This window comes from Leptinotarsa decemlineata, unplaced genomic scaffold, assembly GCF_025532065.1.
Source record: "Leptinotarsa decemlineata unplaced genomic scaffold, Ldec_3_MD MMD2_tig00026328_RagTag_RagTag, whole genome shotgun sequence".
Classification (NCBI taxonomy): Eukaryota; Metazoa; Arthropoda; class Insecta; order Coleoptera; family Chrysomelidae; genus Leptinotarsa; species Leptinotarsa decemlineata.
The window spans coordinates 10,942,884-10,965,867 of NW_027412688.1; the positions used below are offsets into that span (position 1 = coordinate 10,942,884).

The 22,984-nt window shown below is 38.4% G+C and overlaps 1 protein-coding gene across 2 annotated transcripts in view; it reads right to left on the reverse strand.

Annotated features, from left to right (window-relative positions):
* The window catches only part of LOC111505687 (uncharacterized), a 203,652-nt gene that overhangs the window by 17,832 nt on the left and 162,836 nt on the right, over positions 1-22,984 (reverse strand). For both annotated transcript variants that reach the window (XM_074182413.1, XM_074182414.1), the window contains 2 exons: positions 14,868-15,069; positions 893-1,053 (listed from right to left, as the gene is read on the reverse strand). In XM_074182413.1, the coding sequence (XP_074038514.1) occupies positions 893-1,053; positions 14,868-15,069 (363 nt within the window). The remainder of the gene's footprint in view (positions 1-892; positions 1,054-14,867; positions 15,070-22,984) is intronic.

A 22,984-nucleotide genomic window follows, 5' to 3' on the forward strand; every position in this document is an offset into this window, starting at 1 on the left:
GCTATCACTCGATACCCCTTGTCATTTAAAATTTTCAAGGAAATGATCCTGGGGTGCAGAGGGTGAAGTAGTTATTGGTTAAAAAGTTGTCCCCTTTGATGTATCTTCTGACGTGTCTCGGCGTTTTTTCTTTCAATCAGTAGTTTTCGATAAATCCGTGGTGGGAAGTTTTCAAATGAACACCCTGTATAACTTGAGTTTTTTAATAGATGAACTTCAGAAAGCGACCTTGAAATGTTGAAATCAATGTAGTGTAGCAAATGATGTTTTCTAAAAAGAGGGCTGCATTATATTTTATAAGATATTCATACTCGTCTTCTACCTAGTACCTTACTTTATTTGTGATACATATTTGTTTGCATGGATTAACAACACTTCATACTGAGTTCTGTATATATCTTAAAACTAACTCACTTTGGTGGTGTATATACTGCGAATCATTTTTATCTCTACCCTGTTTGCAATTTCGCATACCTAACTCAATACATCTACAAACAATAACGTAACAAATATTTCTTAAACACCACAGACAGCCTAGGCTTTGTGGATATTTTGTTGTGTATCGTATTACTTGATGACTCTCTTTGTATTAATTTTCTTGTGCTATTATAAACAAATAAACATCATTATTGATTCTTGAACAGAGACCATACAATCTAGCCATATTCTAATTTAGACTTTACATAAGCTATGTGGACGGTGACTAGCGCAGATATATTTGAAAAATGATCTACAATTGCTAACTATAAATCTATAAACTCTTAAAGCTTCACTAACTTTCGATCTCGCTGTCGATTTAATATGAGAAAAAGATGAATGAGTTACTACTACTACTATTCTATTATTATCATTTGAATGGAACAATATAGTTATTGACATCGATCTTACTCACCCTAGGAATGATGTATTCAATATCAGACACTTGCTCGTGCGACCCACGCAGTTTTTTATTCCTTTTCTTGGGCACTGCTTGCATTGAGCAGAATGTAAACTGACTGTCGACGAAGGAAACCAGCAATACCACGGCAGTCGCGATTCTCGTCACAAAACACGCTGAAAAACAAATTATTCAATCATAATCGACGCTGAAATTGAGCAGATCTTCGAACACGAAATAAACAGAATGTCTTGTTCGTTTTCCAGTGAATCACGTTTTACCTGTATATGCCTGAGGGGCTATGCTTTTGCCTTTGTGTGACCTTTACAAATATTCCGAACCGATTGGCCAGCCGGTTTTGAAAAGGTTTGGCCGATATAAGAGGTGGTGTGGTGAAGTAATCGAACCGAGAGAAATGATGTGGACCCATGCTTGCGGAATTTACCACGAGTCTCATGCGTAAGCGAAAACCCATCGAGTTAAATGGTTGTTGTACAGGGTGTAGTTGTAAGTGTGACCGCAAATCTTCATCCTGAAGAAAAAACTATTGCCACACACTTCAGCATGATGTGAAAATTGTGAACAACCTCCTCAACATGGGCTACAAAGTGTATACAAATATCTAGTAAAAGCTTACGTACCCTGCACCAGTTACGGCTACACGCCTGAGTCATGGCCGGTGGGAGAAATCGTATCTGCGTAAAGTTCAGGTCGATGTATGACAAAGAAAGTATTAGGAAAAAAGGAATAGAACATCTTGTTTGCAATTTTACGTATTTGGAGGTTTATGGTTCGAAAAATCTAACAGACTGATAACAGATTTCTACACATCTACTGCACATCTTGAGGGAGGAGCTTCTCACCGGCCATGAGTCAGTCCAGCAGCTGTACATAAGGAATTATACAGCAAGCAATAACACTTTTCAATTTTATTTCCTTAGATACAGGAGAATTTTCAGGACAGCCAAATATTCAACACTTCAAAGGACGCATAGCAAATGCAACAAACATGTGCAAAGAAAGTTGGTTGATTATTCTAAAAAGGTGATTATTTCAGGAAGTATCCTGAAAGTGGCCGTTCATTAATCACGTGAGGTTGGAAGGGGGAAGGGGTTTAGCAAAAATCACGAAATATAACGAGGAGGGAGGAGGTGTAGTAAGATATCACGTGTATTTATTTTTTCGTGAAACGCGCAATTTCTAAACCGAAAAGTGACGTGTAATGTGACTTTGACTCGCCGTTGTCAGGCAACGAACGAAGTCCCCGCGCACCACGACGACCGTCCGGCTCGGCTTGCCACTTATATTCTGTTATTTCGGCGCCGAATACATGCATACACCGCTAGATCGTACGTTTTTCATTAAAACAATGTCTAAACTAGGTGATCTGACCTATTTGCAGAGTATAAGAAAGGAAAAATTTTAAGATTCTTTGTATGTACTGAAAAATATACGTAATTTTGGGTGTGAGAGGGTAGGTTACTCTTAAACTTTACCATGTATCACCAAGGAGGAGGGAGGTTAATAAATGCTAAAAAAACATGACTTGATTAATGGACGGCCCCAAACAGGGAGATCGTGAAAAATATAACCGTAAGACATCCCTTTCTCCTATCACCTATCAGTTCAAAGCAAGTAATAGACACTTTGACATAAATAACAGAAACACATCGGGTTAGAAAGATATCTCTGCAAAAGTTCTCCTACATCTTCCAGAAAATGCTTCGGTAATTTCAGCAGAGGTTATCAGGAGGTGATTATGAATTGTTTCCAAACTCTTGACCGATTTTCTTCTTGCCAACTGTGACGAAACTGGTGGAAACACTTGTAAAGAAAAGAATGACATCTTTTGTTAGTGACAACTACTGTTTCAGCATATGTCAGATCATGAAATTCTGTTACATAAATGGAAAATATATGGTTTTAGAGATGTTGCTTGGAAATTGTTTCTCAATCATATTTGTTACATTGCACTCAGATGGTTTCGGGCAACAACGAGATTTTCAAATTCCGTTTGGTGACTTAAGGGTTCCTCAGGGTTCAGTCTTCGGTTCCTGATATACTTAAATGATTTATCTATCATTACAGAGGTATGACACTCAAAATACGGTAAGTGAATCAGAAAAACTGATGACATATTTCTATATCATTCAAAAATCAGTTTCGAATCAACAACTGAGTTTTTTGGACTTCTCCGATCGCGCCGGATAATTGTTGTGCTGATAACAACCGCCCTCACAGATGGCACGTGGATGTCGTGGTCGGTTGAGAGTTGAAAAATACGCCAGTAAGCTGACTGGATTTCAATGGATTCAACGAGGTAGTCAGCTCGATAATAGATGTATTAGTTTTATCTGAAGGCCTCCCGAGAAGGAGGCGGCCAGTAAAAATTCAAAGTGCTGTTTTTTAGAAAAAGTGAGAACACAAATGTGTACCCAAGTATGGATGGGTTTGTCCCAGGCTTACTCAAATATGACCACACTTGGTTTTCATGAATGACATTCGTTATCAACTGGCTGGATAGCCTTAGTTGCTGATGCCAATGAACGAAGAGGAAGAATAAGAATAAAGTTTTCAGGTTAATACGGTGACAATAATTGTCTCTTGCTTGAGTGTAATGAAAATATGGAAGAGAACTTAATGAATCCTTAAGATTACAACGTATTCCGAAAAAAGAATGGGTATGTTAACCGGCTCACAAAAAATTATGGATGATTTTTTTCGAATTCCTTCAGTTCAATAATTATTCAAAATGAATAAAATTAATTCCCCAGAAATTCAACTGGTAGATTCATGATTCATATATTTTGTCTAAATTTGTTGAAGAAAATATCATGAGCCTTAATGAAGGTAAAACGATATCGGTCGGGAACAGCCACATATTGTAAGTATTAAATAATAAATTCGGATAGAAAAAACTGAAAAAAACTCAACAAAACCGTATAACAGCAGAATATAAACAGCTCGGTACAATAAGATCTCACATTTTTATGGATGACCACAAATCAAAACTCATTGATCCATCGTGATATACTATACTTATTATTTGAATTTATTCCATTAATTGACAGTTTCTTAATTTACTTTTTTTAATGAACGTCAGTATTCAGTTACCTAAATGTTGGTCAATGATATAATTTTTTACGCGCTCTTCAATGGACTTGACGAAAAAGTAAAAAAGTCAAGAAGAAATTTTCGATGTATTGGCAGTGTTTATAATTTCTGTAGAAATTTCGGAGGTACTAAGTACTTGAGGAGACGGGAGTAATACATTGAAAATAAATTTAAGCGACTATTGGAAACGCTTGATAAGAAAGCGTCGAGATCACTCTTAAACGATACTGAACATGTGTGTCACACCTTTTTCCAAGTGCAATGACATTGACGGTAATAACCGATAATATGGTGTACAACAAAAACATAACAATCCTTTTTATTGACAAATGAGTAATTCAGTTTTTGTACCGATATTCAGTTCACGGCTGGTTTCAATTTTATCAGCTTGATTTTTTCGAGTGTGATTGATATACGTTTGGTTCAAAATCCAGTGAAATTTTGCAGGTTTTAGGTTCATCAAACGTCTCCTTTATCAAAATGTGCTAGCTCGTCTCATAAGATTCACACCTCATGATCGACTTACTAGGGTGTTAATTCAATTTTTAATGACACATCCTGTGAAAGCCACCTAATAATTTCAAAAAAATTGAAACTACGTGAAAGTTGAGATGGATATTTGGGCAGAACGTCACTGCCATTTCTACACTGTACGTGAAACCATTGTGAGAATCAAATTTCAAGATGAGGAGCTGATTGTTCTGTATAGACCATGTTTAGAACCATATCACATAAATCGTGTAGAATATACAATTGAATAACTTTCACTGGTAAAACTCAACTACCCTAAAATTATATTCTACTACATTTTTTGTTGACATTCGTTCAAGTAATCGGAATATAAATAAAATAGACTATTATTATATATTTTTAATTGTTTTAAAAAATTGTTACTACTGCTTCGTTCTTTAGGAATGAACAAGAAATGTATTTTTCACACAGAACAATCTAACGAGCCCAAATGTGTCAGTTGTTTTCACTAATTGAATGCTCCAAGATTATGCAGTTTCTCTTAAAGCAGTGCTTAAACTTGATACGCTGCATTTCAATAGACTAATTGATACGTGAAAATCTTCCATGTTTCTGCAGAATACAGTTGACAATGTTGTTGAACATTAAATATTCTGCTCTATTGATTTCGATTATGTCCTTCTAAGCGATATACAGGGTGTAACTAAATAAGTGTAAAACATTTAAGGAGGTGATTCCTCATCGAAAAAAAAAGGATCTTTCATATAAAGAAATTCAATTGGAGCATCTCTTGTTGAGATACAGCCCCCTGAAGGGGGTACATAAAATGTGTATAACAATTTTTTTCACAAGCACCAAAAAAGTTACAATATTGAATTAACCTGACGTTTTGTACTACCAAAAAGACACTTAGCCAGAAATTTATTTGGTTCACCCCATGGGTGTAAGGGGTGGAAAACGCAACCCCTAAAATTTATTTCCAATGTAACTTTTTGTCTTACTATTTGTTTACCATTTAAAAATTTATTTCCATCAGCCCGTTTCATTCTAAACAAAAAATGTCTCTTGGGTTTTTTGACCAAAATAAATCAGTTCGCAGCAAAAAATTATTTTAGGAACAACTACAGAGATACATCATCATAAATGCGAAAATACGAAACTAATCTATCTAGTAGGTCGCTATTAGCGATAGTGACAATTAAATTGGTATGACGCTGTCAGTTTGTCAATTTTCGGAATTGAATTAATACTAATTGTGTTGTTGTTCTGTTCTTAATTTGTTACTTTAATAATTCACTTGTTATTAAAATGGCATACACAAATGAGGAAATGGCTGATATGCATTACATTTACGGTCTGTAGCAGGGGAATGGGTTAGAAGCTTCTGGAAGATATGCTGAAATGTATCCTCAACGGCAGCATCCTTCACATAGAATATTTGCTCGACTTCATCAACGATAACGAGACTATGGTTCATTCGACAAAAGAACGCAGGATTGTGGTCGCCATCGAGAAGTACCAACACCATAGCTTGAGGAAGCAGTACTTAATTTGATTGAAGAACAACCTACTACCAGTACTAGAAATATTGCTTTCCAGCTAAACGTTGATCATATGACGGTATTTCGAATTTTAAAGGAACAACTCTCATACCCTTACCATCTGCAACGAGTACAGGCACTGTTACCGCGAGACTTTCCGAACCGTCTTGAATTTTGCAATTGGATGCTGAAAATGATTAGAAGAAATTATGACTTTCTGAAGACGATAGAATTCACAGGCTAATGTAGTTTTTCTCGGGACAAGATTATTAATTTTCATAATTACCACATATGGGCTGATGAAAACCCTCACGCTATTGTCGAAGCTAACCAAAAAGAACAGTTTTCTCTTAACGTGTGGCTCGGAGTTATTGGGGATGATTTAATTGGGCCTCATTTCCTACCTCCTCGATTAAATGGTGAGGCATACGTTCAATTTTTAAGAGAAGTGCATCCAGTACTGCTGGAGGAAGTTTCTTTGGGGGTCAGAAGGTATATGTTTTTTATGCATGATGGGGCTCCCGCCCATTTCAGTCAAGAAGCACGTCAGCATATAACTGAAACATATGCAAATCAGTGGATAGGTCGAGGTGGACCACAGAACTGGCCCGCTCGATCCCCGGATCTCAATCCTCTCGATTTCTCTATTTGGGGCCATTTAGAGCATTTGGTTTATCGTACTACTGTTCGCGATGTAGAGGACTTCAGAAACCGCATCATCGATGCGTGCAGGGTAATCAGAGAGACTCCAGGAATATTTGAGCGAATACGTGGCTCAATGCGCCGACGTCTAGACGCATGTGTAATGTCTGAAGGTAGACATATTGAACATTTACTATGATTTCTACATGTTGTGTGTTTTATTAATAAATTAGTTTTGTTTATTACCCTTTAATCGTTTAATGCAAACAAATAATAAGACAAAAAGTTACATTGAAAACAAATTTTGGGGGTTGCGTTTTCCACCTCTCACAACCATGGGGTAAACCAAATAAATTACTAGCTAAGTGTCTTTTTAGTAGTACAAAACGTCAGATTAATTTCAATATTGTAACTTTTTCAGTGCTTGTGAAAAACATTGTTATACAAATTTTATGTACTCCCTTTAAAGGCCTGTATCTTAACAAAGGATGCTCCAATGAAATTTTTTTATATGAAAGATCCTATCTTTTTTTCGATGAGGAATCGCCTACTTAGATGTTTTACACTTATTCAGTTACACCCTGTATAGATGAAAATATTGAAAACTAGGCTGCCAAAACAAGTTTCACAGCGAGTATTTCCTTCGAACAGATAAAATGATGAAAAAATTTAAGAGATTGAACGTTTCTTCCCAACATCGATAAAACTGACGATAACGAAATCAACATCCTGGTGTCAATATTTCTAAGGCCTTTGACCGTGTGTGGCATGAGGGTTTGCTGGCCAAACTCCGATGTTATAGCTTGTCGGATAATTTTTGTACATGGCTCTCCAGATTCCCAAAAGAACGTTTCCTGCAAGTGGCCGTCGATATCTCTCGAATACTTTCACCATCAACGCTGGTGTTCCCCAGGGATCCATACTGTCTCCGACCCTCTTTTTAATGTATATCAATAACTTACTGAAAAAAAACAAGAATCCTTTATATTGATTTGCTCTTGACAGCACACTTATTTCGTCATTTCATTTGGATTCCTGGACATCGGCTGAGGATGCACATCTTCAACCAGGTTCAATTCAATGCCACAAAAACCCAGGCATCGATTTTTTCCAAGAAGATAAATGTCTCCGAACCGGATATAAAAATGTCAGGTCAGACAATTCCACTGTCTTCTTCGATAAGTTTGTTGGGGGTTAAAATGGACACCAATATGTCTTGGCATAATCATGTCGCTGGAATTGCAAAGGCTGCTTCTCAAAAGCTCGGAACACTTTTCTGAACCAGAAAACTGCACGATACGGTCGGTAGCCGAGCGGTTCGAAGTGTATGCTTTGTTCACTCAGTCAATCGGCCGATGTGTGAGTCGATGGTTGAAGCCCCAGGCTGAACGCTTGATTTTCACTTACTATCGTTCAACCCGTGTTAGGAATCACACGTTAAAAGGTAAGACCTCGTTAGTCTTTAGATCTCACAAGTTTCGACTTCTGAGGGTTGTCGGTGGAACATCGAAGAAAGGTTTTAAATTTGTCCCTGTTTCATAGAGGAAGGTGTTCAAGTGACTTGGCACATTTGATTCCACCAGAAGCGGTACGCGACGGACTGTGGCTGCTCACCGTTTTGAGGTCCAGCTCAGTACACCTCGAACTTCACTGTTTAAAAACTCTGTCATTTGGAGAACTGCATTTTTGTGGAATAAACTTCCTGATATCGTTTTTCCAAATGAATTTAATCTCCTGCGATTCAAATCCAATATGAATCGCTACTTTCGTACAGACACCGCTCTTAGGGCGTCTCAAGGATTTTCGTGTAGAGCTTGTGTTTGTCATTAAAAAATATTTTTGAATCATATGTTATCCCTGTGACCTAGTTATGTGTCATTTTTACGATTTCAATCGCTGCTACTGTCCCACTCAAATTGAATAAATGAATTAAAAAATTCAAATATGATTGTAAGTAATTATTAAAACTTTGCATTATTATTTCTACAGAAATTCACAGGTTCAATCTGATATAATCTGATTTAATTATGACAGTGAATAGATCCTACTGAGCTGAGACAACTGAGCTGAGACAAGGATCCTACTGAGCTGAGACAACTCAAATGAATATGTAAATCAAATAAAACTATCCAATAAAATGAACAGATACAAGAGACCGAAATGAAAACCGAACTGTCATACACTGAAAAAAAAAAGATTAAAAATCAACCCCTATGTGGGGATTAATTAGATTCAAACAGTGGGATTTTAGATTTTCATTGCGTATCATCTTATTCGTACCAGGAATCCCACGGTAACGGGAAAGTTTCCCAATCTCTTGACAACAAATAAATTGCGGTTGCTGTATTTCTCGATATTGAAGGAGCATTTGACAATGCACTACCTAAATCTATAGGATCAGCCCAGGCTAGAAAAGGCATAGAATCGACCATAACTGAATGGATCTATGCCATGCTGATAAACAGAACTGCAACTATGACTCTTCAAGGAGAAGCCAATCTGTGGTCGCTCTCAATAGGTAGTCTGCTTGATGCCCTCGTCGGAAGAGAAGTGCAAACTTATGCAGATAACCTTGTTCTCTTGGCAATGCCCACAACGGGAAGGGTAGCGTGTAATATCCTTCAAAGTAGGATGGACGTGGTTCACAGTTGGTACCAGAGGGAGCAGATGTTTGTCAACCTCAGCATAACTGTGATAATTCCCTCACCAGGAGGAGAAAGTTGGACGATCTAACGCCACTTTTCACCAATGGTCATTATATTTGGAACAGAAGTGAAATATCTTGGCATTGTCCTTGATTGAAAATTCACCTGGAACGCTCATTTGGAAAAAGTTTTACATAAATCCAGACTGTATCTATGGACATGTCGGAGTATTAGTGGTAAATCTTGGGGTTAAGGTCCCAAACAAATCCATTGGATATATGTGATGATTATCAGACCAATGATCACCTATAGAGCAATTGCCTGGTGGCCGAAGGCTTTACATAAAACGGCTCAGGCGAAACTCTCTGGCTTACAAAAACAGGCTTGTCTGGCTATCTGTGGTGCCATCAGTACCACACCGTCAGCGTCCATAGAGATCCTTCTAGAATTATCTTATTTCCACATTTTTATGGAGAGAGAGGCTAGATGGACTGCTTTCTGAAAATGACCTGTGACATTATGTCTCCAACTGTCAATTACGAACTGCCTTATACAGTACCTCCTGAGTAGAGAGGATTGGATCCTCCGGGAGAAGGTTCACAGCAGACAGTTATCGGTTCACAGATGGATCAAAAACACCTTCGGGCTCTGGTGCAGGTGTTTTCAGTGGCAAATTCAGGACAGATATCAACCTGCCTAGGGACCTATGCGGCAATCTATTCTATTGAATTGTGTGTGGAAAGATTGGTAGAATTCAACCTCCCACACAAGTCAGGCAAGCAGCGTTGGAAGCTCTTGGCTCCTATACCGAGCAACGTCTAAGTTGGTAGCAAATTGCCAAAAACGACTCACCATAATAGGAAGACTTAACAAATTGTCTCTGGTCTGGATGCCACACTGGCCTGGATGGCAATGAAGCTACTGACTCCCTTGCAAAGGAGGGTGCTGCAAGTAGCTTCATCGGACCAGAACATTGGCATCGCTTCAGGTTTTGCCAAACAAAGATTAAACACCTGGATGGCAAGAAGATTTATGGACTTCTGGCAGAATCTTCCAGGATTGGCTCACTCCAAGGCGTTTATTCACCCTTCCAAACTTGATACCAAACAGTTGTTAGAGCACAATAAGGATGAACTACGATGTCTAACAGGCCTTCTTACAGGTCACTGTCATTTGAATCATCATATGCAGAGACTCGGACTGTCGGAAGACAATGTGTGTCGCCTCTGTTTGGAAAATGATGAAACAGCAAAGCATATACTTTGTGCCTGCCCCGCTGCGGAGCGAATCAGGTTTTCAGAGTTTGGTAAAGCCACACTTCTACCATCTGACCTGAAAGATCATTCACCATATAGACTAATCGACTTCGTCAAGAAGAAGATGGGTTTATTTGGCCGAGTGTGAATAGGTGTGAGCCACGATAAACCCTTGCGGGTTGCGGTGGAGGGTCGAATGGGCCCACTCACTTTTGACCTAACCTAGACCTAGTTAATTCTTAGTTTACTGGGGTCCTAGGGGCAAATTCAATTTTTTCAATTAAAGAGATAGACCCATGGTTGCTTTGAAGAAAATTATTGTAGTACGGAAAAATATCATTTTGTCTGTCGTATTTCTGTGGATTTTTTTTTCAATTCATTACTAACTGAAAGTATATGGTGTGGACTCATTATTCAATTCTTTTGAGTTTAGACGATTCACAATTATTATATGTATTAGAAAGAAATTTATACAGGTTTTTGGAACTTACTGTTAATATAATGATCTTTCATTTTCCTCACAGGATAACACCACCAATGTTTGAGGAAGAAATAAAAAAATTAAATGTTGATGAAGAAATGTTGATATGAAGAGTTCACGTTTTCATTTTTCAGTATTACTTCTTACACATTCTTCATTGAAAATAAAATAAATGAAAATTGTCTATTTTGTACACTTCCATTCCTAAGTGATTATCAAAGTTATTAGATAAAAATTGACTCTGAAATATATAAGGTACTCGACTGAATCCAAGAATCGATTTCCTATTAAGGTATCATTTTCTCCAAAATTATTCAGAAAATGTACCTATTTACTGAAAAATTGCAGTGTGAAATTATGTTGGAGGGTAAAATTCCACTGTATAATCATGGTGAAGTGTAAAATTCTATTGAAAAATTATGGTAGACTGTAATATCACAATTGATATTTATATCGCAAATTCAATCTATCAAGTTTCATTTCATCGCAAAAGTACACTCAAAATGAAAAATTACAATGAAAAATTTCACATTTCTTTTCGTTGTAGAACTATAAAGTAATACTCCGCAAGGCATGTGAGATTTAAATTGCCGCCGCGGCGGCAACATTTCTTCTGATACTTTATTGATTCATATATCCGCATGACAATAATATAACAATCCTTCAATACAAACTCCACCTTGAACACCAACAATTTATATATCAATAATAATTTGACCTGAAAATGTTATTACTTAGATAAATGTCCATTTTTTCAAACTCAAAAATTGTAACTTTTAGTTTACTAGTTTAGTGATCCAATAATTTTTCTGAAAAAAGGTTAGTTGGGTAACAAGATCAATTTTTTCTCTAAAAAACATTTGTTTTCTTGCTGACGTTTCGAATTTAATTGAATTCTTCTTCACGGTCCGAAAAGTAGTGTTTTTTGTGTTGATAGTATTACTATTTCAAAAACCATCAGACATATAAGAAACATATTGCTATTTTTAAGTAATACCATGTGAGTAACGAGCATGATAAAATTGTGGTATTACTTTAACAAAAATCAGAAAAAAATTGAATCCATTCTATATTGAGTGTAAATAGGAAGGTGGTCTGAAAACTTTCCGATCTAAAAAAGATACAAGATTCCTTTTAACTCTTCAAACTTCTCCCAGCGATGCTTCGATCTGTGTAACCCATTCAAATAGTACTCGGCGTTTTACTCTGCAAAATAATTGTTCACGAAGATGATTGCCTCTTCATTTGACAAAAATTTCTGTCCTCCGAACGTAATTTTCAGATGGGCGACCAAAGAGAAGTCGCTTGGGGGTAGATCTGGTGAGTAAGGCGGAGTAAGCAGTTCAAACCGTAATTCGTGGATTTTCGTCATGGCAACCGCTAAGGTATGAGACGGTGTGAAAAGTATTTTCTTTTCCTGCAAATGAGGCCGTTTTTCCGCAAGTTCTGCCTTCAGCTTGTCAAATAATGATTCGTAGTATGCTGCCGTGATGTTTTTCCTTTTTGAAATAACTCCATGACTATCCAAAAAACAGCCGCCATCACTTTCCCAGCCGAAAAAACAGTTTTTGCTTTGTTTTGGAGCCGGTTTCCCCTTTGAAGTCTACTGTTTGCACTGTATTTTTGTTTCGGGCGTGTAATGGTGTATCCAAATTTCATCTACAGTAATTTATCGGCGCCAAAACTCGGATTCATTGCGCCCGAACTGCGCCAATAAAGCGTTGGGAATGTTCATTTGAACACGTTTCTGGTCTAACGTGAGCAAACGCGGCACTCAACGCGCGGACAGCTTTCTCTTGCTTAGGTTACGTTAGGTCCAAAGTGAGTGGCTCTATTCAACCCTACACCGCAACCCGTAAGGGTTTATTGTGGCTCACATCTATTCACACTCGACCAAATAAACCCAGCTTCTTAACGAAGCCGATTAGTTTGTTTGGTGAGTGGTCTTTCAGGTTAGATGGTAAAAGTACGGCTCTGCCGAACTCTAAAAACCTGATTCGGTCTCCAGCGGGGCAGGCACAAAGTATGTGCTCTGCTTTTCCGTCATTTTCCAAACAGAGGCGACACACATTGTCTTCCGACAGTTCGAGTCTCTGCATATGATGATTCAAATGACAGTTACTTATAAGAAGGCCTGTTAGACATTGTAGTTCATCCCTAATGTAGTCCAACAACTGTATGGTATCAAGCTTCGAAGGGTGAATGAACCCTTGGAGTGAGCCAATCGTGAAAGATTCTACCAGAAGTCCATAAATCTTCTTGCCATCGAGGTGTTTGTATGGCAAAGCCTGAAGCGATGGCAATGACGGATTCTGGTTCGATGAAACTGCTTGCAGCACCTTCCTTTACAAGAGAGTCAGCAGTCTCATTGCCTTCCAGGCCAGTATGGCCAGGAATCCAGACCAGAGACAATCTGTTAAGTCTTTCTATCGAGAGAGACTGTCCGAAAATATTTTTATTGACTTGTGTATGAGGTTGAATTCTTCCAATCTCCCCGCACACAATTCAATAGCGTAAATTTCCGCTTGAAATACAGTCGCATAAGTTCCTAGGCAGGTTAATATCTCTGTCCTGCGTCTGCGTCTGAAAACATCTGCACCAGAACCGGAAGGTGTTTTTGATCCATCTGTGAACCAACAACTATCTGTTCTTAATATTTCCTCTCTACTCGGGAACAGTACTTTATAAGGCAGTTCGTAGTTGACAGTTGGAGGCATAAAGTCGGAGATCATTTCCAGAATGCTGTGACTTCCAGTGTCAACCAACAGTCTGTTGCACTCTGCAGTAAATTCATTTGTGCAATTGGCAATGTTCACAAGTCTATATGATGTACATCTAGCCGCTCTCTCCAGAAAAATTTGGAGAGGAGGTAGATCTAGAACGATCTCCATGGCCGCTGATGGTGTGGTACTGATGGCACCAGTTATGGCCAGACAAGCCTGTCTCTGTAAGTCAGAGAGCTTCGCCTGGACCGTTTTCTGTAAAGCTTTCGACCATCAGGCAATTGCACCATAAGTGATCATTGGTCTAACAATCATCACATAAATCCAATGGATTTGTTTGGGACCTAAACCCCAAGTTTTGTCACAAATCCTTCGACATGTCCATAGAGACAGTCTGGCTTTGTGTAAAACTTTTCTCAAGTGAGCGTTCCAGGTGAATTTTTTAACAAGGACAATGCCAAGATATTTCACCTCCGTTCCAAATGGAAATACCTCACCATTGGAGGGAAAGTGGCGTTAGGTCGTCCAATTTTCTTCTCCTGGTGAAGGGGATTACTACAGTTTATTTGCTGGGGTTGACAGACTTCCCATGCTTAAATATTAATTTGATATGGGACAAACACGTTCTTTTGACATGTTCATAACCTCTGCTATCTCTCTTACTTTAATCTAGCACGATTTGATGAACTTTGGCGATGTTTTCGTCGGTAGTTGCAGAGTTGCAGTCTCACAAGCTCTTACGGCCACCTTAAATCAGCTGCTCAAAATTTCACTATTATAAATGGTGGTGCAGAGTCCCTATACACAGAATACAACTTATCTTCATTTTCCGAGCCTACGCACATAAAAACAAATATTCAATGATAGCTCGATTCTCCATTTTGTCCATTTCTATAAAAACACTTACATCAACTTGCCCAAACGACTGTTACATAATAACTGCGCGTCCAAAATGGCTGCAACATAAGTGAGTGTCAACACATGAACAACGAAATTTACTAGCTTTAATTTATGAGTGCAGCTATTTCAGACTACCCGCGTATCATCAAATTTATGGAATCTTTTTATGAAGTGAAAAAATTCGAATGTTTCGTGATGACTTTGCATTTGGCCTTACCGTAATCGATGAGCATGTGATTCGAATAACTTTTCAGGAGTTTCGGCATGTCGGTTTTATAAATTCGATACTCCGTTAGGATGACATTCACGCATGCAATACTCAGAACCGAAACGGCCAAGTAGAGTAAAGTTTCCTGTCTTCTAGGTGACAAAACTCCGATGCATGCAACCATCCCTCCACATATGCCAATGATGATGTTCTGAAATGAAAAAAAAAAAACTTGTTACAACTTAGGTACGTATTTAGACGGCAGATTAAGATTCCGTGCTATAGTAAAAAAACTATTCAAATACCACATCACCATCGTGATGTGGTGGTTTAATGATCAACATTTTTTCAATAAAAAACTTTATTAATTGAAGGAGCTATTTTTTCCCGAAATGTCACTAGTACATAATTTCAAATTGAAAGAGGTATATTTTTAGGAGAGAATACTTTTTGGGAAAGAAAGGTTTTGACTTCTGCATCTTTATGCAAAAAAATGTGGGAATCTTTCAAAGAAAGGTAGAAAGTAATCAATTCCATAATCAACTCTATACAAAGATGTGTAGATCATGCAAAGAAGTAACTTTCAGACACAAACTAAAAGAAAAAGCTTTCTCGAAACAACTACTTTCATTAATACATGTACGTATACATCTCTCCTCCATACAGTATTCAAACATGTTTTGATGTCTGTTGGGGCTTTGTTCAGGAGATGAAGTTGTTACTAGTTAACACTCTTTCTCTTAAGCCGCTTTTACACGATGCTAGTTGAGGAGACAATTGACAGAGAACAGCTTACTGGTATAAAATTATGGGCTACGTGTAAACAGCTCTGGCCAATTGGCGTGCCAACTGTCCTGCCAGTTGTCCTGAAAATTGAAATTCGACTCTCTCCAGAAGTAGACAGAGGACAAGTGACTGAGCGCAGTGACGCCCCCCACACTCTATCACGACAATTGTGTTGACAATTGGCGCCGTGTGTAGGGCAGTAGATATCTCATTTTGGACCAGTTTGCCTTTTTCAGTCGAGTCTCAATTCATTACTAGACACAACAGACAATTAGGACTCCGCCATTTTCCGTCACAAACTACTGTGGGAATAGTTTAGCCATGTGAACAAGTTCTCATTCAGTTGGACTGGTCTCAGACATTCACGCAATTGGCCCAAGATAACTGGCCCCGACAATTGTATCCTTATATGAACATTGAGTCTTCAGAAGATTCCTACATTCTTGTGTATAAATATGGAGAAGTAGAAAGTCAAAATCTTTCCCAAAGATATATCACTTTACCTATGGTAGAAGTCCATTATATCTCAAAGTGGAGTGCAGTAAATTTGCAATTTAATGTCACTTTCAGATGTTAGAGCGGTAAAACCATCAATCAGTACAAGTTTCGAACCTATATAGGTTCATCATCAGCTAATATTTAAAATTCCACAATAAAAGAAGAAAAACGTAACAATAACAATATGTGTTAATTTTCTTTTCTCCGCTATAAAATAAAATATTTTCTTCTCCATCCAAGTATTTTATACTGCATTGTATTAACTATTATAACGTTGTTCTTCTTTTATTGTAGAATTTTAAATATTAGCTGATGATGAACCGACATAGGTTCGAAACATGTACTGATTGATGGATTTACCGCTCTAACATCTGATTGTGACATTAAATTGTGGAAAAGACTTTGACTTTTTATTCTTTGCAAATATCATTTTACAATGTAGGGATGGCACCAGAAAACGAATCCAATGTTGTATAACATTATTTATGGGAAAAATGTTGATTATTAAACTGAAATGTGTCGAAAAAAGATGAAATAAGGGGTGAAGGATGATACTTGCGAATCTATAGTTTGTATTGTACAAAAAGAGGTCCGAGAAGTTTCGGAACTTTGAAGTGCTGTAACTCTGGAAATGAGAGAAAGAATCGAATTTTTCTTTTGGATTCGTAATTATTCGTCACTCTGACACTCTGACCGATTCTTTATGAAAATTCGTATTAACAATAGCTGATACAATTAACTGTAGTACCTAGTAGTAGTAGTATTCACTACAGGTTTCAACAGTGGTGCTAGGCTAAACCACGAATGTACTTAACTAACCTCAAAGAACAAGTCTGATAGTCCGTGTCACTATTTTTATTTGGGTTTGAAGATTTTTGATTTTGGAATTTCTTTTGACGTTTTGCTCGCGCGAGTGGCTGGCATTCTTCAGATGTTCATACATGAATATGCTTCACGCAGTCGGAATATCAGTCATCGGAGATAAACTCAAGATGTATGAATCTCTGAAGAAGCTAGCCACTCGCGCGAGCGAAACGTCAGGAAGAAATTCCAACAATCGACGGTGAAAATAGTGACACTGAAAACCTCGGCTGCAAAAGCCTTAATAATTTTATCGTTTCATATAATTTCAGTTTCCTTTCATGGAAAATTATGATTGTGGTGTTTTTCGATTGGCAATTTAATACATAATAACTTATGATTTTGAGCTGAGTTGCGCTGTCAAATAGTTCGAAATTGCGATAAAATTGATTTGCCAATTCATTATTGTTTACCCAACAATCTAACAATTATTACCAGGAAGTGAATGGTAAACATTTTAAACATTTTTATTGGAATAAACTGGAGTGAGTTTTTCATACACTTTCACTTGAAATTATGATATTCATCGTTTGTTAATATTGAACAAGCCTGTTGCGGTTTTGTTGTTTGGTAAAAATCTCAACAATAATTTCAATCACATATCAAAGTTAAAGACGTTGACAAATTTATTAAAAAGTTTTAATTAAGCTGAATTGATAAAATTTCCAAGGATACGTTTTCAAGTTGCACTAGTTGAATGTAGTTGTGATTGAATTGGGTTGGTGAACATGAAGTTTTTTATACTGCGAAAACATTTGAAATGCGTGAAAGAAGGTCTGCCGCAGGCGATCGTGAAAAAATGTGTCATTTAACAAGTGTTTATTACTGAAATAATGGATATTTCAATTTTTGACATTTGAGAGACAGTATCTCCGAGACAAGGTAAATAAAATAGCCCTGGTGGGATTATTTGGACCCCATATAAAATATTTTGTAAAAAATTCCCGACCTACGGTGAAGAAATAATAAAGAAATCCAATGAATTTTAAACAGATTTTAAACAGATTTTTTAAAAACAGATTTCATTCATAGAGGGTGACACAGATTGACATTGTCAGGTTGGCAGTTCAATTTTCAATATTTACACTTTGGAATAAATAAATATTAGGTGAAAGAATTTAATCCATAGATTAAATATCCCAACAGAATTATATATCCCCCGAATCCCCGATACATTCGGGAGGGCGCGCCAGCATTATCAACCAATGACCACTCCCCACACCATGGGGTAAGTGATAATTGGGTCCGACAATCATGTGCCCTGAGCAAGCGCAGTGAGTCAAGAATGACAGCCTTCTGCATCTGTGCGGCTAAGATTTATGCCTTAGTGCGGCAAGCCGGTATGATTTTAAGATTCGAGAGTAGAGAGAACATCATTTCACCAAGGACTCCAATAATCAGAACAACCATCTTGACAGAGTGACCTGGAGTTCGCGGAGTTCGAAGAGGAAATCTCGATATTTTATCTGTTTTTCCGCCTCCTTTCTGACGATATTCGTCTCGCCAGGAGCTGAAAACTCCACGACAAATATCGTTTTGCTCTGGTGGTCGAAAAGGACTATATCAGGCTTATTAGCTTGTATGAACCTGAGGGTGGGGAACGAATAGTTCCAATGAATTCGGCACTTCCCGTTCCCCACAACGGATTCAATATTCCCCGGAGCGTAGGGCAACACCTGTGTCTCGTCAATACCGTAAGAGTGCCGTATATGGTAATATAGCACTTTTAGGGCCGCGTTATGTCGATGGATATGGGACGAGACCGCATCTGCTGGACATGCTGATAGCAAGTGCGTTAGGGCCTCGGGCGCCTTGCGGCAGTCCCTGCACCTTGTGTCAGGAACCTCTATACCCATCACGCGACTGCGGTAGACTAAGGTGTTGAAAACACCATCCTGGCAAGCCATGATGAACCCCTCAATTTCTGACTTCAGCCCACTCGATCTGAGAAAAGCGAACGTCAGGCGCTTTGATAAGCCAGGGTCTCCAATGTTATTGAAGAAGACCCCATGCATTGGCTTATCCTTGTGTCTCCGCAGAGGTAAGGTGATCTCTGAGCTTTTTGCTGAACGGGTTCCAACTCGGTGACAGAGTTATGGTCACCTCGTTCGGAGGTGACCACAACTCTGGAGGAGAAATGCTCCAATTCCTGCTCTCTCATGGTCACGGACCATGCAGAGAAGGGGATCCGAACTCCTGACGACTTTACAGGCTATATCCAGTACCATTCTGTTATGTAGACACTCCAAACTCAAAAGTCCACGGCCTCCCTGTTGTCGGGGGAAGTACAACCGTGGAACGGACGATTTGGGATGCAAACTCCTATAGAGATGCATCATTTTTCGGGTCTTTACGTCGAGTTGAAACAGCTCCTCCCGAGTCCACTTCACTACTCCAAACGAGTAGAGTAAGATTTGAACGGCAAGCATATTTGTTGCAGCAACTTTGTTCTTCCCCGACAGTTCCGATGACCAGATCTGTCGAAGTTTGTGCTGATACTTGCCGCGGAGAGAGTTTTTCACTACTGTTACCTCTTGTGAGTAGCGTTGTTCCACTCCGAGGTAAGTATACGTCTCTCCGGCATCCAGATGGTGTAGGATGCTTCCATCTACGAGCTGCACATCCTCTTCGTAGTCCCCGCATCGTCCTCTTTTGAGATGGACCATTGCACATTTGTCTATCCCGAATTTCATAGCATGCGTGTACTCTTCCACCACCCTCAAGGACTGATGGAGATCCTTCTCTTCAAAGGCATATTGTTTAAGATCATCCATATAAAACAGATGGGTGACCTTGTGCCTCCGGTTTCCGGGTGTGCCATAGTATACCCCCGAGTATTTCTGAGCGCAACGGATAATGGCAATACTGAGATGCAGAAGAGAAGGGGACTGACGGAATCACTTCGAAATACACCCCTTCTGAAAGTGACCCACCCTGTTTGGACTCTTGCTTGACCAGATGTTATGGTGAAGCGAGTTCACCAAAGTGGTATCAGTTGTTCAATGCATCTCACTATGTTATCGGGTACCGCAAGGCATCTGAGCAAATGCAAGATGAGCTCATGCGAAATTGAATCAAATGCCTTACGGTAATCGATCCAGGCCATAGAGAGGTTACGCTTATATTGTATCGAGTCCTGCGTTACACATCTACCGATGAGCAGGTTCTCTTTACATCCAGCGACTCCTCTCTTCGACCCTCTCTGCTCATATATCCGTTCGAACACTGGGTCAACTGCGGTGAGTATTCGTGTGTATAAAATGCTTGTAAACAACTTATAACACGAATTCAAGCATATTATCGGTCTGTAATTCTTAGAAATCGACAAATCTTCGCTTTTGGGGATAAGAACGGTCCGCCCCTCGACAAACCAATCCGGAATCGGCTGCTCTGCGTCCAGCCATGAGTTGAAAAATCTGGCCAGATGGCGGTGGGTACTTGGTAGTTTTTTCCACCAATAAGTGTCAGCCCATCTGGGCCTGGAGCAGCAACGTTCTTGGAACCAACAAGGGCCCTTCGAACGTCATCCGGGGTTGTCGGGTTGCGCAGTTCATTGAGCTCAGGCTGTCGATGCTCTCTGTTGAAAGCTTCGAACTGCGCTTGGGCTGGAGTGTCTAAGTTGAGTGGCTGCGGGTGTTCATATATATCCTTCCAGAAGGATTCCACCTGATTAGCAGTCGGCGGAGTATCCACAAAACGTGGAGGCTCTTGGCGATACTTCTCGCTCGCCTCACTAGTGACTTCTTAGCAGCCACTAGCATTCGTATCCTATCTTGGCAGTGCTGTTTGGTGGTCAGCAGCACGCCTTGGCTTAAAGTGTGTCTCGCCGACGTGATCTTAGCCTCCATCTTGTGTACACGCCGTTCAATCTTCCGAACCGCAAGACCGGGATTTCGTCTTTCCGATTCGGAAAGCGATTGGACGACGTTATGCACGGCGGTTGGCAGTTGAATTTTTAATGTTTACACTTTGGAATAAATAAATATCAGGTGAAAGAATTTAATCCATAGATTAAATATCCCAGTTGAGTCAATTTCATTTCTCACGTCGAGAATTTTTGATAATACAAAAGCTAATCGGTTGAAACACCAGGGTTTCTATGCATCTTTCTCTGAAAGTACGCTGGGGGGGGGGGAAGTTTTGATTGAGGTTTCGTGATTAACGGACATAAATACGTATGCCAAACTCTATTTTTCCTAATAAAGAATATTTACCTCATTTACAAAAAATCAACTCAGTACAGATTAAAATAATTGCATAATACCCCTATCTGGATATATTAAAGAGGAAAGTAATACAAATCATGGAATTATAAAACAACAAAAATTAATTGGCGCTTCGGGGCCAGGTTGAGTGGAAAAGCAATTGAATGATGACTTGTCTTCATGTAAATTGAACTTAGCGTTTTATCTTCATATAATAAATGAACTATACCTGATTAATTTGATTTAAATGTATTAGAAGATAATAAAGACGACATTTTTATCATAATTATTATTATTATCATTGATTCATCGATTCCAGTGGCGCATTTGCTTTTTCAGCTGCAGGAAAACCTGAAAAAACCTGCAGCACCACATCATCTGGAGATCTTGATCTGCCGATGTCCTCTCTTTTATAAAACAAAATGTAGGGTGTCTCCAGAGGCTCAAATAAATTCAACACTTAGTGTTGAAACAACATAATGCAGTAATGCAAAATACATTCATTTTTCAAGAGTATTCGAGATATTTTATGTCAATTGTACAAAACAAAAATTAGTTTTGTCTAATTGAGTATAAAACAAAAAATAATAAAACGAATTTCCAGTGGTTTTGAGACTGACCATGAAGTGACATTTGTATCAGTAACAGTCAGTAACTTGAATCTTTTTTTAATTCAATACATACTTGTCCTCACACATTGAGGTCAAAGCCATCAAATATTACTATATATTTTCATGAACTTGCGGTCTAGAACAATAATTTATGTCTAATAATTATCAGTAATGATAAGGCTCGTAATTTGAATTGCTATTTTAATAAGTAGATAAAGTATGTTTTTGTCTCAAAACCTCACTTTGGTTTCTGAGAAGAAAAAATTGGAAATTATTTTTCATTTGATCTGAAGCTCAAATCGGTAATTATATTTTTGAATGAATAATAAACACGAATATTATTTTTGAAAACAACAACTTACGCTTCATTCAAGAGTGTTCGAGAGCATTTCACAACATTCACCAACAACTCGGAACATTCTGGAATGTAGTGGGATGCTCTGGAATGATCTGGAACGTTCTGTAATATCCCGAAATATATTTGAAGACAGGGGCTATAGTTTTTGGTTTCAGGACATTTCTAAAACAGTTCAGAACATTCGAGAGTGCTCCACATTTTTCCAGAAGATCCCGGAACCTTCTGCAATGACCCGAATGATCTAAAAACATCATGCTTTCGAAGATATAAGGGCTAGAGGTTTCCCTCTTTAGACATTTTTGAAATTGTTCAAAACATTCGAGAGCATTCCATAAAATTTTGAATCATTCTGGAATATTTCGCGACGACCTAGGATGTTTCAAGATGTTACTGAAAGTTTTAGACTATCTTTGAAAATTCCAAAAAATTTTGGAATGTTTTGAGATATTCGGGAATACTTTAAATTTTCTCGAAATCCCAGGTCATCAGGGAACATTCTACAATTCTGTGGAATGTTCTGGAACATTGTGAACCATTCGAAGCCTTTTTGTATGGGTAGGGCTGCTCATTGGTAGGGATAGATAAAGCAACATCTATATATATATATAAGTTGTTTTTATTTAGTTATCCTTAAAAGGTAGACATATGCCATCGAATACTTTTTATAGACCCGAACGGCGAAAAGTGATGTAAAAAGTGTGAAGTTATTATATTTTGAAAAGGTAGCTGAACTATCAGGGTTATTTATCAATGCAGCTGTCATATCCTTCGGCTTCACATCGTTTTCGATTATTCTCTAAGTGAATA